The sequence below is a fragment of the Triticum urartu genome, chromosome 6A, assembly GCF_056163025.1.
Source record: "Triticum urartu cultivar PI428250 chromosome 6A, HENAU_Tu73, whole genome shotgun sequence".
NCBI classification, from domain to species: Eukaryota; Viridiplantae; Streptophyta; class Magnoliopsida; order Poales; family Poaceae; genus Triticum; species Triticum urartu.
The window spans coordinates 42,319,942-42,339,045 of record NC_141878.1 but is presented as its reverse complement, the minus strand read 5'-3'; the positions used below and the strand labels follow the sequence as shown (position 1 = coordinate 42,339,045).

Sequence of the window (19,104 nt, the reverse complement as noted above, 5' to 3'; positions counted from 1 at the left end):
ATGTCACCTAACCATGGTAACTAGTCAATCAGAGAGGCTCGACCCATCATCCCATCAACTTCTTGCTTGTATTAGAAAATTGACACTCGAGACTGGATCAACTGCTTGCCGGCTGTGTTAATGGACTTTCTAGTCCTTGATGTGACACTGGGTATAAACTGGAGGCTGTTCAGAAGTTGCTGAGCAATTGCTCGACCCAATCAAATCATTTTTCTTATTTCGACAGCAACTTGTTGGATCCTTTGGAAATATATCCGGGATCTTTCGGACAGAAAATGCCAAGAATGAAACCGACGGGCCCAAGCAAATGACTATCTGAGTTCCCCGCAAAAGAAGAAACGAAAAGGAAAGAATCACTATATATATAAGCTCAACAAAGCTTCTAGCCTGCAAACCAGCCATTGTTTGCATCGCCTAAACATGTCGATCATGATAGCCATGGAGTTTTTGGTGTTTGCCTCCCGTGTTTGGTGTCCACTGCTGACACTGCCACAACAAGCACCACTGACCACCAAGCGCTCATGTCACTGAGGGCTCTGATCAATGGAGACCCATTCCAAGCACTGAATGCATGGGGAAACCAGTCGATCCTTATGTGCCAATGGCGCGGAGTGGCATGTGGCATGCGGGGCCGCGGCGGCGGCCGTGTCGTAGCACTGGATCTTGGTGGGCTCAACCTTGTTGGCTCCATTGCCTCTTCCATAGGTAACCTAACTTACCTCAGGCATTTTGGCCTCCAAGAGAACCGCTTCTCCGGTACCATACCTTCAGAGGTTGGACATCTCGTAGAACTCGAGTATATGAACCTCAGCAGGAACTCCATCGGCGGGGAGATCCCACCGACACTGGCCGCTTGCGTCCAGCTTCGAGTTATTGATCTGAGTCACAACATGCATAAAGGCTCGGTGCCACGGGAGTTGTCATCCCTGCATAATCTAGAGGTGCTGGCTCTTGGGTACAACAACCTTACAGGAAACATTCCCGCGGAGATTGGAAACCTGAAAGGTCTGATCGTTCTTCATCTGGTACCAAACATGCTAGTAGGAGAAATTCCTACGGAGATTGCAAATCTTAGAAACTTGACCAGTTTATACCTTAACATTAATGGTCTGTCAGGTTCTGTTCCTGCCTCTCTTGGTGGCCTCCAAAAATTACAGATTTTGTATCTAGCCACGAACCGACTCTCAGGACCGATTCCAGCTTCCCTAGGAAATCTATCTAATTTACTAATTCTAGATTTCCAGTCAAATGGCCTAACCGGTAGCATCCCTGAATCATTAGGAAATCTGAATCTCCTTAACGTGCTTTCTCTCACATCTAATAATCTTACAGGCTCAATTCCTCACACTCTCGGGAAACTCAGTTCTGTCGTTGAGTTTTATCTCAACGGGAATCAACTCGAGGGTTCCATACCAGTTTCTGTATATAATCTTTCATCCCTCCAATTTTTCAATGTGCAATACAACAACCTGAGTGGATCCATTTCAGATGACTTGGGTAATAAGTTTACACAACTCCAGCAACTTTCCATGGACAATAACAGATTTCATGGGTCCATCCCGGAGTCTTTGTGTAATGCTTCAATGCTTGAACTAGTTCAATTGTCTGACAACTTTTTTTCCGGAGTAATACCAAAATGTCTTGGAGCTACCATGAAGAGCTTATCGAGACTGCTTCTCTCAAATACCCAACTAGAGGCAAGGAATGATGCCGATTGGGATTTCATTTCTAGCTTGACAAACTGTAGTATGCTATCATACCTAGCTCTTGACAATAACAAACTAGAAGGGGTGCTACCAAATTCAATAGCAAATCTTTCCACAAACTTAGAATATTTTAGCGTGACAGGCAACATGCTGCATGGAAATATACCTGAAGGAATTGGAAACCTTGTCAACTTGCAACTCTTGCAGATGGATGGCAATTTCCTACATGGAAAAATTCCTGAATCGATTGGTAACCTTGGGATCCTGGCTGAACTATACTTAAACAACAACAGTTTATCTGGACCAATTCCACCAATGCTTGGAAATCTAACAGCATTAAGTATACTTGCCCTCGCCCAAAATGTGCTTACTGGCCCCATACCATCCAGCCTTGGAAGCTGCCCTCTGATGGTGCTGAGCCTAGCATTCAATCGGCTTGTTGGTCCAATACCAAAAGAGATTTTCCTCATATCGACACTGTCTGTTTCTGTGGAGGTTCAGGGCAACAAGTTAACTGGGAAAATTCCTTTAGAAGTTGGTAATCTGGTGAATATTGGATCTCTGGATGTGTCTGACAACAGGATAACTGGATTAATTCCTGCTTCTCTAGCTCAGTGTGGAAGTATGCAGTATCTCAGTATGGAAGGAAACCTATTTCAGGGCACGATTCCAGCATCAATGTCACAGATGAAAGGCCTTCTAGTTCTTGATGTTTCAAGAAACAACTTGTCCGGTGAGATCCCATTCTTCCTTGGGGACATGCAGGGGCTCGCTACCCTCAATATATCATTCAACAATTTTGTGGGTGAAGTTCCGAAACATGGATTATTTCTGAATGCAAGTGCAGCTCTGATTGAAGGGAACTATGGCTTATGTGGAGGAATCTCCCAATTTAACTTGCATCCCTGCTCAAATCATACATCCAAGAAGTGGTCTCACAAGCTTGTCGTGTTGATCTCAGTAGGCAGTGCAGTTATTTGCATTATCTTAGTGGTACTATTTGCACTATTTGCACAATGGAAATTGAAAAGCAAGTTTACAGAGACAGGACAGGTTCCATCGCTCCATAGTGGACAACATATGAGGGTTACCTATGGTGAATTAGTGAGAGCAAGAAGTGGTTTTGCTTCTGAGAATCTCTTAGGCACAGGAAGCTTCGGCTCAGTGTACAAAGGAACAATGATGAATGAAGATCAGGAAGTGATTGTCGCTGTCAAGGTGCTCAACCTCCAGCAGCGAGGGGCATCTCAAAGCTTTGTTGCAGAATGTGAGACTTTAAGATGCATCAGACATCGAAACCTTGTGAAGATATTGACAGTCTGCTCAAGTATTGATTTCAAGGGTCTAGACTTCAAAGCTCTCGTATTTGAGTTCATGCCGAATGGAAATCTTGATCAATGGCTACACAGCCGTCTCGTGGAAGATGGGGGCAATGGGGTGCTCAGTCTTACCCAAAAGGTAGACATTGCCATTGATGTAGCTTCAGCACTAGAATATCTGCACCACAATAAGCCAGTGCCAATAGTTCACTGTGATCTTAAGCCAAGCAATATTCTCCTCGACGATGACATGGTTGCCCATGTGGGTGACTTTGGACTTGCAAGGTTCTTGCCTGAGGATGATACTAGCCTCCTAGAGATATCAAGTGGTTGGGCTACAAGAAGGGGAACAATTGGATATGCTGCCCCAGGTTTGCCATTAACCAATCACCACTGTTGCTCATCTTTTATGTACCAATTTCTCATTCCAAACTAATTTCACATGCATTTCTTTTCCAGAGTACGGTCAAGGAAATGAAGTCTCGGTCTATGGTGATACCTATAGCTACGGAATAATGTTGTTAGAGTTGTTCACTGGTAAAAGGCCAACTGATGGTGGGTTTCTACAAGATCTTAACCTACATAGTTACGTCGAGATAGCACTGAGGGACCAAGCCACCAACCTGGTGGATCTGTGCTTATTTTCTTCACCGGGGGAAGGAACAGAAATGAGAGCTTCATGCATCACTTCAGTTCTGCACATTGGGATATTATGTTCGAAGGAACTGCCAACTGATCGCATGCAGATTGGGGATGCTATGAGAGAGCTACTGACGATCAGAGACACGTACCGCACGCACCTATTGAGTAGAGGTGGGTCCATCTAAATGCTTGATGGCCCTCGCTTCATTGTGATTAGTATTCATCATATTAAATCTAAACAGAAGGTGGTACAAACTTTGTTGCTGCAATTCACAAGCCAACTAATATGCCTGTCTTTTAAACGGAATGTCAACACGATATGGTAATGAGTTGTGACTTGTGAGCAATGGGAGCTGCACAATTCAATGTACCTTAGCCATCGGATCACCAAAATTTTAGTTAGAACTTAGTGTAATTGGGGCCTTCTTGACGATGTTAATATATTCTCTATCCAAAAAACCACATCATGTTTTTTTCTCCGTTCCTATCCCGAGGCAAATTTAATTTGTTGTAGTTACTCAAGAAGTAAGAATATGTTTTATCATTAACATAAGACTTGAAATTTTCTTTGAAATTTTGATACTGTAGCTAGATTTGAAGTATGGGAAATTCTATTTTCAGAACGCCCAATGTGGTGTATCACTAGGCAGAGGCTCCAACCCCATGATCACACGCACTTCAATTATATATCTAAAGAAGAAATTATATCCCGACAACACTTGTAATGATCATCAGCTTGAAGATTACCTTAAAAACATTGGAGATTGCCTTAAAAATGTTTGGAGATTTATACCTTCAAAATAAAAAAGCTTGGAGATTTATACACGAGTTTACAAGGCACATCATGCACTAACTGAATCGTGCCGAGTACTGGTGCGGAATGGTTGGAGGCGAAACAAGTAAACTTGGAGAAAAAACTCTGGCATGATACATGGGTGCCCAGGAGCAGCAACAAAGCCCAGAAAGCCCTCAAACATGATCGAAGAACCGACGCCGAGAAAGAGGCCACCTCACAAAGGAGGTCAGCCATGGACAGAGGCTATGTCATCGCTATCGCTTGGACATCCGGCACACCAACACCAACTTGTTCCATCGCCGAAAGGAGTCCCCTGTTCCTCGCCCTGGCTCGAAGGGTGCCACACCATCAGATAATGAAATGCTCACCTCCCTAGAGCGCAGCAGGACGCTGATGCCAAGACCCCAAATGGAGGCCTTCGAACACAACCACCTCACCGGACCAAGCTCCTCGAGAGAGCACCACCGTCGAAGCACGGAACCACCACACAAAGAGAAGAAGCTGCCATCTATGAACCCACCTTGGCGGCTAGCAAAATGGGACCTTGCTCACAAGACGAGGCCTCCAAGAAGGGAACGATGCCACTGCACCGCCACCGCTCGGTCTGGAACAAGCCAGCCAAAGGTTTTCACCTAGAGCCCAATGAGGATGGAGGCCACCCACAGTGACAACTCCAAGGAGGGGAACGACGCACAAGAGCCTCGCTATCACTGGCACCGACACCGCCAGGCAAAGCTTTCGCTCGGGACATGGCCACCATCACCCCTAGGTCCATCCGCCATGGCCGATGAAGAAGAGATGCAGACGATGACCATGTTAGCATCAAGCCATGCCTCGTGATGGTGGCGACCGGTGTCAGTGCACGGTCGAGTCCATGGCGGGTGTTTGCGCGTGTGTGTACGTGTGTGTCTAGTCCAGGTCGGTACGCCGGTGTTTGGCCGAGGCGTGCTCGAGTTAGGAGTCATATGGATAGTTGGCTCAGGTCGTTAGCGAGACTCACGGGATAGGCTTGGCGCTCTGTTGGAGTGCAGCAGCGTGGGCGCGTAGGAGCGCGTCCTGTGCGCAGCAGCACATGCGGATCGTGGCCGGGTGATCCGGAGGAGTTGGGTACGGGGTAGTGCGTGTGCATCCGTATAAACTCCTGAAGGAAATATGCCCTAGAGGCAATAATAAAGTTATTATTTATTTCCTTGTAATCATGATAAATATTTATTATTCATGCTAGAATTGTATTAACCGGAAACATAATACATGTGTGAATACATAGACAAACAAAGTGTCACTAGTATGCCTCTACTTGACTAGCTCGTTAATCAAAGATGGTTATGTTTCCTAACCATGAACAATGAGTTGTTATTTGATTAACGGGATCACATCATTAAGAGAATGATCTGATTGACATGACCCATTCCATTAGCTTAGCACCCGATCGTTTAGTATGTTACTATTGCTTTCTTCATGACTTATACATGTTCCTATAACTATGAGATTATGCAACTCCCGTTTACCGGAGGAACACTTTGGGTACTACCAAACGTCACAACGTAACTGGATGATTATAAAGGAGTACTACAGGTGTCTCCAAAGGTACATGTTGGGTTGGCGTATTTCGAGATTAGGTTTTGTCACTCCGATTGTCGGAGAGGTATCTCTGGGCCCTCTCGGTAATGCACATCACATAAGCCTTGCAAGCATTGCAACTAATGAGTTAGTTGTGGGATGATGTATTACAGAACAAGTAAAGAGACTTGCCGGTAACGAGATTGAACTAGGTATTGGATACCGACGATCGAATCTCGGGCAAGTAACATACCGATGACAAAGGGAACAATGTATGTTGTTATGCGGTCTGACCGATAAAGATCTTCGTAGAATATGTGGGAGCCAATATGGGCATCCAGGTCCCGCTATTGGTTATTGACCGGAGACGTGTCTCGGTCATGTCTACATTGTTCTCGAACCCGTAGGGTCCGCACGCTTAAGGTTACGATGACTGTTATATTATGAGTTTATGCATTTTGATGTACCGAAGGTTGTTCGGAGTCCCGGATATGATCACGGACATGACGAGGAGTGTCGAAATGGTCGAGACATAAAGATTGATATATTGGAAGCCTATATTTGGACATCGGAAGTGTTCCGGGTGAAATCGGGATTTTACCGGAGTACCGGGAGGTTACCGGAACCCCCCGGGAGCTATATGGGCCATAGTGTGCCTTAGTGGAAAAGAGAAGGGGCTGCCCAAGATGGGCTGTGCGCCCCCCTCCCCCCTAGTCCTATTAGGACTAGGAGAGGTGGCCGGCCCCCCTCTCTCTTTTCCCCCTCCGCGAATCCTATTCCAACTAGGATTGGGGGGGGGGGGAATCCTACTCCCAGAGGGAGTAGGACTCTCCTGGCGCGCCTCCTATGGCCGGCCAGCGTCCCCCCTCTAGTCCTTTATATACGGAGGCAGGGCACCCCAGAGACACACAAGTTGATCCACGTGATCTATTCCTTAGCCGTGTGCAGTGCCCCCAGCCACCATATTCCTCGATAATACTGTAGCGGAGTTTAGGCGAAGCCCTGCTGCTGTAGTGCATCAAGATCGTCACCATGCCGTCGTGCTGACGGAACTCTTCCCCAACACTTTGCTGGATCGGAGTCCGGGGATCGTCATCGAGCTGAATGTGTGCTCGAACTCGTAGGTGCCGTAGTTTCGGTGCTTGATCGGTTGGATCGTGAAGACGTACGACTACTTACTCTACGTTGTGTCAACGCTTCCGCAGTCGGTCTGCGTGGGTACGTAGACAGCACTCTCCCCTCTCGTTGCTATGCATCACATGATCTTGCGTGTGCGTAGGAATTTTTTTGAAATTACTACGAAACCCAACAGTGCCATCCGAGCCTAGGTTATTTATGTTGATATTATATGCACGAGTAGAACACAAGTGAGTTGTGGGCGATATAAGTCATACTGCCTACCAGCATGTCATACTTTGGTTCGGCGGCATTGTTGGACGAGACGACCCGGACCAACATTACGCGTACGCTTACGCGAGACCGGTTCCCCCGACGTGCTTTGCACATAGGTGGCTTGCGGGCGACTGTCTCTCCAACTTTAGCTGAACCAAGTATGGCTATGCCCGGTCCTTGCGAAGGTTAAAACGGAGTCTATTTGACAAACTATATTTGTGGTTTTGATGCGTAGGTGAGATTGGTTCTTGCTTAAGTCCTTAGCAGCCCCGTAAAACATGCAACAACAAAGTAGAGGACGTCTAACTTGTTTTTGCAGGGCATGTTGTGATGTGATATGGTCAAGACATGATGCTGAATTTTATTGTATGAGATGATCATGTTTTGTAACCGAGTTATCGGCAACTGGCAGGAGCCTTATGGTTGTCGTTTTATTGTATGCAATGCAATCGCGATGTAATGCTTTACTTTTATCACTAAGCGGTAGCGATAGTCGTAGAAGCACAAGCTTGGCGAGACGACAACGATGCTACGATGGAGATCAAGGTGTCACGCCGATGACGATGGTGATCACGACGGTGCTTCGGAGATGGAGATCACAAGCACAAGATGATGATGGCCATATCATATCACTTATATTGATTGCATGTGATGTTTATCCTTTTATGCATCTTATCTTGCTTTGATTGACGGTAGCATTATAAGATGATCTCTCACTAAATTATCAAGAAGTGTTCTCCCTGAGTATGCACCGTTGCGAAAGTTCTTCGTGCTGAGACACCACGTGATGATCGGGTGTGATAGGTTCTACGTTCAAATACAACGGGTGCAAAACAGTTGCACACGCGGAATACTCAGGTTATACTTGACGAGCCAAGCATATACAGATATGGCCTCGGAACACGGAGACCGAAAGGTCGAGTGTGAATCATATAGTAGATATGATCAACATAATGATGTTCACCATTGAAAACTACTCCATCTCACGTGATGATCGGTTATGGTTTAGTTGATTTGGATCACGTAATCACTTAGAGGATTAGAGGGATGTCTATCTAAGTGGGAGTTCTTTAATTAATTTGATTAACTGAACTTAAATTTATCATGAAACTTAGTACCTGATTAGTATCTTGCTTGTTTATGTTTGATTGTAGATAGATGGCTCGTGTTGTTGTTCTGTTGAATTTTAATGCGTTCCTTGAGAAAACAAAGTTGAAAGATGATGGTAGCAATTACACGGACTGGGTCCGTAACTTGAGAATTATCCTCATTGCTGCACAGAAGAATTACGTCCTGGAAGCACCGCTGAGTGCCAGGCCTGCTGCAGGAGCAACGCCGGATGTTATGAACGTCTGGCAGAGCAAAGCTGATGACTACTCGATAGTTCAGTGTGCCATGCTTTACGGCTTAGAATCGGGACTTCAACGACGTTTTGAACGTCATGGAGCATATGAGATGTTCCAGGAGTTGAAGTTAATATTTCAAGCAAATGCCCGGATTGAGAGATATGAAGTCTCCAATAAGTTCTATAGCTGCAAGATGGAGGAGAACAGTTCTGTCAGTGAGCATATACTCAAAATGTCTGGGTATAATAATCACTTGATTCAATTGGGAGTTAATCTTCCAGATGATTGCGTCATTGACAGAATTCTTCAATCACTGCCACCAAGCTACAAGAGCTTCGTGATGAACTATAATATGCAAGGGATGAACAAGACTATTCCCGAGCTCTTCGCGATGCTGAAAGCTGCGGAGGTAGAAATCAAGAAGGAGCATCAAGTGTTGATGGTCAACAAGACCACTAGTTTCAAGAAAAAGGGCAAAGGGAAGAAGAAGGGGAACTTCAAAAAGAATGGCAAGCAAGTTGCTACTCAAGAGAAGAAACCCAAACCTGGACCTAAGCCTAAAACTGAGTGCTTCTATTGCAAGCAGACTAGTCACTGGAAGCGGAACTGCCCCAAGTATTTGGCGGATAAGAAGGATGGCAAGGTGAACAAAGGTATATGTGATATACATGTTATTGATGTGTACCTTACTAATGCTCGCAGTAGCACCTGAGTATTTGATACTGGTTCTGTTGCTAATATTTGCAACTCGAAACAGGGACTACGGATCAAGCGAAGATTGGTTAAGGACGAGGTGACGATGCGCGTGGGAAACGGTTCCAAAGTCGATGTGATCGCAGTCGGCACGCTACCTCTACATCTACCTTCGGGATTAGTATTAGACCTAAATAATTGTTATTTGGTGCCAGCGTTAAGCATGAACATTATATCTGGATCTTGTTTGATGCGAGACGGTTATTCATTTAAATCAGAGAATAATGGTTGTTCTATTTATATGAGTAATATCTTTTATGGTCATGCATCCTTGAAGAGTGGTCTATTCTTGTTGAATCTCGATAGTAGTAACACACATATTCATAATGTTGAAGCCAAAAGATGCAGAGTTGATAATGAGAGTGCAACTTATTTGTGGCACTGTCGTTTAGGTCATATTGGTGTAAAGCGCATGAAGAAACTCCATTCTGATGGACTTTTTGGAACCACTTGATTATGAATCACTTGGTACTTGCGAACCGTGCCTCATGGGCAAGATGACCAAAACACCGCTCTCCGGTACTAAGGAGAGAGCAACAAATTTGTTGGAAATCATACATACAGATGTATGTGGTCCGATGAATATTGAGGCTCGTGGCGGATATCGTTATTTTCTCACCTTCACGGATGACTTAAGCAGATATGGATATATCTACTTAATGAAACACAAGTCTGAAACATTTGAAAAGTTCAAGGAATTTCAGAGTGAAGTTGAAAATCATCGTAACAAGAAAATAAGCAGATATGGATATATCTACTTATTCACGGCTACCTGTGACGCCCACCACCTTCCTACGACGCCACGGGTGGGGCGCCCGCCACCTGCTCGATCCGCGGCGCGGCCTCCTTCCGTGCGCCCGGCCGGAGCGCTCAAAGGTGGGGGGCTGCTGGAGCTATTTAAACTAGGAGGAAGAACCTTAGGGCGAAATGGTGAGCAGCGGCGACCCCGGAGTATTTGGCGAGGCAGGCATCGGGCCGGAAATCCGCCGCGTCCACGACTGGGTTCCCGAGGGGTAAGTCTCGCCTCTTGTTTAGATTGAGCTTAGTTGTGCATTTGAACACTCGATTCGAGTAGGTTTGCCCAATTAGTGTGCTGATTGCGTCTTTGTTTTTCGCCGGTTAGGATGGAGTTGCGGTTTGCTTTCATGGTGCACATTAGAAGGGACCGATACATGTTCGATGCAAAGGATAAGAAGAAATACCAAGGAGGTTTTGATTATCGGTTGCCAATGGCTAGTAATTGGAGTTTCAGACAATTTGGGGAGGTAATTTGTAGCCAATATCCTTGGGGTTTGCTTGATGAAGTGGTATACAAATACTATGATGGGGAAAAGAATTGGGTGACAGTTAGTAATGATGAAGAGCTAGCTACTATGTTTGTTAGGCATAAAGAGAAAGATAATTTTCATGTGAGGCTGCAAGTTGATGTGCTTGAGTAGGCATTTGGACCTAGGATGGCGGGTGCAACATCTCGGGGAGAACCAAGTCATCGTAATGGCATCTCTAGCCAGAACAGTTCAGTTGGTGCACGGCGACGTGGTGGCTCGACAAGTGTGGGCAACAGCGGTAGGGTCCCCCTTGAAGCGGAGCCTGATGGCTACAATTCTGGGGTTGATGAAGAGAAGCTATATTCTGATGTTATTCCTAATTTACGACGGGCACCTCGGACTGAAAATCAAGATGAGGCTCACAATGCAGTCCGTGTGGATGATGACGCGATGGATGAGGACGAAGACCTTGCAGCTGTTGAATGGGACCCTTTGAACCCTCATATGGAAGAAGGTACAGTTTTTGCATCCATGAATGAGTGTAGAAATGCACTTGTGACATACTGCATCAAGGTAGAACGTACTTTCAAAGTTGACAAGAGTGATCAAGTACGTTACAGAGTGCACTGTCCGACTGAAGGTTGTCCATGGAGGCTGCTTGCATCTAAAATGCGGAATAGCACTAATGTTCAGGTCAAAGTGAACCCTTTTAAGCACACATGCCAGGAATCAACCCTTAGGAAGGATACAATCAGTAGAGCCAAGTCAAGATGGGTGGCAGAAGAAGTCAAGAAGTGGGTGAAAGAAAACCAGCAAGTGGGTCCAAAGGAATTGCAGAAGAACATCAAAGATAAGTTCAAGATAGATTTACCATACGTGAGGTTGTTCAATGGTAAACAACATGCTATGGATTCTATTTATGGTAACTGGCAGGAAAGTTTTCAATTGTTGTATTCATTCAAAGGTGAAGTGGAGAGGACAAGCCCAGGTAGTATTGTAGATATTGATCACCACACCGTGGAGTACACATTCAGGGGAGTGACAAAGACCAAGGAATGCTTTAGGAGGGTTTTTGTCTGCTTTGAGGCTTGTCGCCGGGGTTTTTTGGCAGGCTGCAGGCCTTATTTGGCTATTGATGCCACTTTTCTCACAAGGAGGTTTAAAGGACAGTTAGTAGCAGCTTGTGCAGTTGATGCACATAGTTTTGTATTTCCAGTTGCCTATGGTGTGCTGGAGACAGAGTCTGAGGAGAGCTGGACTTGGTTTTTGCATAATCTCCGCCGGGCTATTGCACATCCCAATGGGTTGGTCATTCATACAGATGCCTGCAAAGGTTTAGAAGTGGCCGTGGATAATGTGTTCCCTGGAGTAGAGCATAGGGAATGCATGCGTCACCTTGCTGCAAATTTCATGAAGAAATTCAAAGGAAAGGTGTATACCGACAATTTATGGCCAGCATCTTTGACATGCAGTGTGAAGAAGCACAACTACCACTTGAGGCAGTTATACATGAATCCCAAAGTGAAAGAATACTTGGAAACACACCACTCCAAGTTATGGGCCAGAAGCCAATTCAGTGAAGTGAGCAAAGTTGACTATGTGCACAATAATCTAGCAGAGTCTTTCAACTCAACGATCCGGAAACTAAAGGGTCATTATGTGGTGGATTTGCTTGACAGGATAAGGATAGAATACATGCAGAAATTTCATTATCGTGCAGGAATAGCCGAGGAAAAATTCATGGGCCACATTATCATCCCTGCCGTGATGAATGAACTGAAGCAGAAGACAACAGGCTTGGAAATGAACATGACTCTTTGCTCGGGTACCACAGCAGAGATATCATATTTGGATAAAGAGAAGAGGGAATGGAGATATCCAGTGGATTTAGAAGCTAGAACTTGCAGTTGTAGGCAATGGCAGATAACTGGGTTGCCATGCATTCATGCCTTGTTTTTCATCACTTCTCTCCCAGGTCCAGCAGGGAACATACATCAGTATGTGCATGATTACTACTCTGTTGCAAGGTTCAAAGCCACATATGCTTATGCCTTGCCTTCTATGGAGGGAAAACAACAATGGGACATGGTGGACCCTGGATTCAAGCTTTGCGCTCCAATTCTGAAGAGAGCAGCAGGTAGACCAAGGAGGAGTCGAAGCAGACCTCGCAGCGAAGGAGCTGGACTTGGAGCGAGGAAGCGTAAGTGCACAAGGTGTGGTGGGTCTGGTCATTTTGCTAAGTATTGTGATAACACAGTAGATCCAGCGTTCGGAGAGAGTTTCGATGAAGGCTTCGATGAAAATGTTGGTCAGCAGCTGGTTGCCTCAACAGATGATGAAAATGATGGTCAACAGCCGGTTGCATCAGATGAGGATTTTGACAAGGTTCCAAATGATGATGGTCAACAACCGCATGATTTTGACGATGATCCAAAATATCCTCCAAATAATGATTCAAGTGAGGCTCCAAATGGTGATCCAAGTGAGGCTCTAAATGGTGATCATGGTGATTCAAGTGAGGCTCCAAATGATGATCCAAGTGAGGCTCTAAATGGTGATCATGGTGATCCAAGTGAGGCTCCAAATGATGATCCAAGTGAGGCTCCAAATGGTGACCAACCTTCTGTTGTTGTGAGTTCTGCTAGGTATGTAAATCTTGCAATGGTCAAATACTATTGTACATCTATCACTTGACATGATCTCATTACCGTTTATGTTTTGCACAGCTCTATGGTAGGTTTGAAGAAGACGCACAACGTATCGACAACCAAGAGAAGAAGAGAAGAAACAATGAGCACAAGGTGCACGAGGAGCAAAGTGATGGCAAGAAGCTCAAGGAACAGACAGAAGCCCCAACGCTATCTATGAATAATTATGAAACATTATGAATAAGGGATGATGTTGTATTATGAAACATTTATCACTTGACATGTTGTATTTCTGTTGGATGATGTTATGGTGAGCACATGGTTTGACATGATAGAAGTATGTTAGACATGATGTTTGAATGAGCACATGGTTTTTTCCTTTTTTGATTTTTTTTAAATTTGTTTTGCTCATTTGAATTCTGGTCAAACTTAACTTTGACCAAGATTTAAACAAGTGTAAAACATCAAAATGAAAAACTAAGCCTGGATACTTCTTAGTCAATCCAAAATGAAGTTGTGGTGAGCTTTTTGAAATTTTCATGAAAAATGTGCTAAAAAGAGGGGTCCAAAGGTAGGGTAAACGGCCTCATTTCGAAGCAAAAAAAATTTCGACCTTGTCTAAATCAGCCAAATAACTTTCCTACACATATATTCTATATGTATAGACTATGTGCGCTGGTTTTTCCATTTTTTGATTTTTTTTAATTTGTTTTGCTCATTTGAATTCTGGTCAAGCTTAACTTTGACCAAGATTTAAACAAGTGTAAAACATGAAATTAAAAACTAAGCCTGGATCCTTCTTAGTCACTCCAAAATGAAGCTGTGGTTAGTTTTTTGAAATTTTCATGTTCATTTCCCCAAAACACTTCTTTTCACTTCATACAAGAGAGTTTGAGATACTCGAGGTATCATATAATACACATGAACTTATCATTTAAATGTACGTAAAGCTTGTTTATCAACTTAAATCGTTAGTATATGACATAAGAAGACTATGTGCGCAGGTTTTTTATTTTTCTGATTTTTATTTAATTTATTATGCTCATTTGAAATCTGGTCAAACATAGCTTTGACTGCTCCAAACCCCTCCCAAACCCCGCTAAACCTAGCGCTGAATAAGGACCGTTCATCTAACCCTAGCGGCGATCAAGGGCCGTCGATCTAACCCTTCTAGAAGGAATCTGCGGGGAGGAGGGGGGCGATCCGTGAGATACAATCTGATTGGCTGGGAGACCCATTGTTTTTTAACAAATACCAGGCGCGCTGGATGGACTGTTGGGCCGTCTCGTGCTCTGGGCCTGAGACCGCAGTAAATAGCCCGTCTCAGCCTTTCCAGGCCTTGCATGCATGGAGGCGACGACGTGGGTTTGCATGCACGGGAGGCGGCGACGTGAATGCATGCGAGCGAGGCGAGCGAGGCGCGTTAGGTGAGCTAGGCTAGCGAGGCGAGCTAGGTGGTTCAGTGCAGTGGTTCAGGGCAGCGATTCACATGCACCGCCCGGTCAAAGAGCTATGCAGTGATTCAGATGCACGCACGCGTCCCATGCATCGTTTTGTGCAAAAATTTAAGTGTGCAAAACGTAACGGATACACACACGCGTCCGGATTCACACACGCACCGTTCTCATCCTTTCTCTCTTCCTCTCCCACGCACAGGCCTATAAATGGGGTGCCTCTCTTCCTCTCCCACCCACAAGCCAGATCCAATCCTCTCCAACTTCAAACACCCAAGCGACCGAGCCCTCCCCAAGCGAGACCAAGTGAAGATGCAGTTCAACGGGCCGACCTTCAACCGTCCGCCTATCGTGCCGGAGCTGCGCTACCCACCGGGCGTGCTCGTGGAGAGGGAGCTCCGTGTGTGGGCTATTTCAAGGTGGAGGGGTTCCGTCGAACTCACCCGCGCCTTCCTCAGAGCCGGCTATGCCCACCTCCCACGGGGCTCGCCGAGGATGTTCACCCTCAATGAGGTTCGTGACCGCGGCGGCATCCTCCTACTGCTCACGGTCACCTTCACCAACCCGTTTGACGCGCGCGAGCTCCTCGGCCAAGTCTTTTGGTGCGGCTGCGAGGCCATCTTCTTCACCGTCTACAACATCTACACCAACTACGAACGCATCTTCCCCGCTCCAGGCCAGATGCACTCCCTTCCCTACGACGAGGAGGAGGAGGTGTGAAGATGAAGACGGTGTTCAAGGGGCGCGCGCGGCCAAGGTGGAAGAAGAAGGTCAAGCCCGGAGTCAAGCTCGTCATGTTTCGTTTTTTATTTTGTTGCTTTTCTATGTCGTGTCGTGTCGTGTCATGTTTCGTCATGTGTCTGTGAACTGTGAACTTATTTAAGTTATTGCAATGGTACGGTGTGTTCCATCTTATCTTATGTGTGTTAAATGTCCGTGCCCAAACATATCATTTCTTCCCTAAACAAGTCATGAAGTTCGAGAACTTGTGGTTTTCATTAATGAAAATCGGAGGGGGTGAGAAGCCCTCTGTTTCATTCAAACAAAAAGTCATGAACTAACATGCAAATTTATTCCCTTTAAATCCTAAACCAAGTGCCACTCTATCCCTAGACCAAGTGCCACTCTGACCAAAATCATGTGGTAGTGCAACATACATTTTCAACCTTCCAACCCTCCAAAATTTAAGTGCAAAACAATGGAAAAACACTCTCACGCGTGTCCAAACATTCACGGTCTCACTATTTTTTTAAAAAATTTCAAAATCTCACTATGTATACCTTCCTTCCCTAACCATGTCAAAGTCTTGCCATCTGTCCTAGCGGTTACCAGCGCATCCCTAAACACCACAAACCGACGCGGTCCTGGGTTCGAGTCCCTAGTTGCACCAATTTTTTGTGCATTTTCCACCCTTCATTTTTTAGACAAATTATGTTTTTCTCAATGTAATGCCCTTAAAAATTGTTCATTTATTTTGGCACCTGGCGTAAACCTCTACCAGAGCTGAGGCACATTTTCCATGACATTTTGGTCTTTGATTTAAATCACGGTGTATTTGAATTGGATTAATTAACAGCTCCAAAAAATTTCTAACCTTAATTGTTTGGCTCCGGAATAATTCAATTAGCTTCCACAAAAAGTTCCAGCATTATGATTTACTGCCTAAATTAAATCAGAATAGAAAACAAAAAAATACGCAAGAGAACCCCCGAATGGGCCTAATTGGATGCAGTTGGCCCATTAGTCTAGCCTGCACTTGGGTCTACGCTCTGAATTTGGCCCAATAGCAACCTTTTTTTGGACAGAAAGGGTTTCTGAATTCCTAATTTCTTCTCTTTTTTTCAACATATTTAAATGTTGGTCACTTCTTCTCTTTTTGTTTCAACATTTAAACAACCTTTAAACAACTACTTTAACCAACATTTAAACTAGGTGGATTTCTCAAACAATTTCAAGATTACAAATTCCTCCATAATTCATGCCTTTCCATACATTTTCAACATTACAACCAGTGCGATTACCATACCTACAAATGCCCAAAAGTATTTGTAAATGGGTATTGGTAGTGCTTGATCTTCAAGCTTCCTAACCTTCTTCTTCAACATCCTAAGCTCAACAGCTAGCTCTCTGTCAGTGCGTGCTTCGCCCTCCATCCCTTCTTCCAGAGCTCGTGGTGCGGCCACTGCCGTTCGTGGCAGCATGCGCAACCATTCTTCTTGCTCTTCTTGCAGTTCATTCATCAGAGTCTTGGCCAGAGCATCGACCCAAAGAAAGAAGCATGTCACCTGCATGAACACCAAACAGATCAACCCATTGCTCAAAGATCCCGACCACGAAAATGGTGCAATTGCCCCGATTCTTACCCCATTCTCGCTGCACACGTAGAACGGACGATTCTGGTTCCCCAGTGTCTGAGAAACCCTCCGATCAACGCCCGCCCGGCACCGCGGACAGACGAAGACAGGCATGTCCACACGCGCCCGGCTCCGCATCCGCGAGGTGGCGCGGGAGCTTGAGGAAGACATAGAGCTCGGAGCCGAAGGGATCTCAACGCCGCCGCGCCCTCCACTGCTAGCTTCCCACCGCCGCGCCCTCCACAGCTAGCTTCCCGCCGCCGTGCTCTCTCTCTCTCGCCGTGGTCACTGCCGTGCTCTCTGTCGCCGTGGTCACCGCCGCTGTCGCCCGCTTATATAGCACACCCGCCAACGGCTTTCTGCTCAACGGCTCTCTGCTGGGTCCCACAAGCCACGCGTGCAACGGTCTGAATAAAATTAGCCGTTTCTGTCGCCTGGTCCCACCTGTAAGGGCCGAGTCAAAAGGTTGACCTGACGGAGACGGCAGAGTTCATGGAACGAGTCGGTGCGCACGGACTAGGGGCAAAACTGAGCACAATTCGCATCTGAGGGCAAAACTGAGCACATGGACACCACTGAGGGCAAAACGATAATTAACCCTTTATTTTTAGTAACATGATGATTGAAGGAGTGCTCAGAGCTTTGTTTTTTATGCCATGCAGTGTAAAAAAGATGACATCTATTTTGTACTGAAGGGAAGTTTTAATTAGTAAGACCCCTTGCTTGAGGATTCTACATGATAGTTTGATTAAATTCAATTAGTTGGTGACTAGCGAGCTCATACATTTCTGAAAGATATGCCTATGAGCTAACCTGATGCTTCTGCTTTTCTACTCCACATGAGCCCATCATATGTCCATGATAATGAAGAATATTTCAAAATTTCAATTAAATTCATAAGCTAAATGGTTTAGCATTTGCCTCTGAAGTAGGGGTTTGAACAATTGGTCTTTTAGCTTCTAGTGAGAGAAGATGGCGAAGATACTCGAGAATGTGCTAACGGTAGAAGTTGAAAGTGTGCCACTATATCACAAATTACCTATTGATAATCTCTGTTTCCATTGCTGTTTTTTCCAACAATATCGAGATGATTCAACTTTGTTTTTTTAGTACAATCTCCTTATGGCGGAGTTAATATTTACTGTTTGAATCATTATAAGTTGTGAGGTTGCATAACTTCAACGTCTTTCCATGGATGAATAGTACAAATGGTTTGACTGATGATACTGATTGTTCCACAGGTACCTAGATTTGTACTCTGGTTGCCGAGATGCAGGAAATGGCTTCTTCCATGTAGGTTCTTCCCTTTTGTATGCTTCACCCGAAGATCAACCCTCTATATTGCGTGCGTGCGTGTGAGTGTGCATGTGCACGCGCGTGTGTGTACGCGCGCGCGTGTGTGTGTGCGCGCGCGTGCGTGTGTGTGTGCGCGCGCGTGCCTGCCTCTTCTCTCTGTTTCCATTTGATTATGTTCCGTGTTGTATTTGGTCAGGAGATTTGATTTTAGCTAATGACTGTTGGAACACACTTGCCTTCCTGGAGCTATTTGTTACTGCATAGCAAGCGTTTCGACCAGCAATGGCAGCAGTGCTTTATCATGCATGCATGTTTCAAATGTTCTGTACTGATATATTGACCGAACACCAGAGAGGAAAGATAGGGTATGTCGACACAAGTATTGCGAGTTTACTCCATGGAGACCACCGGCTAGGTCCTCCTCTTCCTTCCTCAGTAGTTTATGTCCTTCAATTTCCTCTTCAAATTATTTCTGGTTATACAGTTGATGACATTATTCATGCTGATCAATTTCTGTATCAGTTGATCAATTGTTAAGTATAAAAAAGATGTGAGTCACCAACATAATCA

The 19,104-nt window shown here is 45.1% G+C and overlaps 1 protein-coding gene and 1 pseudogene across 1 annotated transcript; both read left to right on the top strand.

Annotated features, from left to right (window-relative positions):
• The first annotated feature begins 571 nt into the window (after window positions 1–571).
• Window positions 572–3,852, top strand: LOC147963723 (receptor kinase-like protein Xa21). The gene is made up of 3 exons (XM_087528914.1): window positions 572–705; window positions 815–3,396; window positions 3,485–3,852. Exons 1-3 carry the CDS (start codon window positions 572–574, stop codon window positions 3,850–3,852), a joined length of 3,084 nt encoding a protein of 1,027 aa, XP_087385040.1.
• A 6,589-nt stretch (window positions 3,853–10,441) lies between these two features.
• Window positions 10,442–13,650, top strand: LOC147963722 (uncharacterized; annotated as a pseudogene).
• The last annotated feature ends 5,454 nt before the right edge of the window (window positions 13,651–19,104 follow it).

What these genes read in the sequence shown, in the direction of transcription:
- LOC147963723 (XM_087528914.1), top strand. Translation starts at nt 572, where the DNA reads ATGGGGAAACCAGTCGATCCTTATGTGCCAATGGCGCGGAGTGGCATG. An exon ending in CTCCATTGCCTCTTCCATAG is followed by an intron (nt 706 to 814) that starts GTAACCTAACTT and finishes GAACCTCAGCAG; the next exon opens with GAACTCCATCGGCGGGGAGA. An exon ending in AATTGGATATGCTGCCCCAG is followed by an intron (nt 3,397 to 3,484) that starts GTTTGCCATTAA and finishes TTTCTTTTCCAG; the next exon opens with AGTACGGTCAAGGAAATGAA.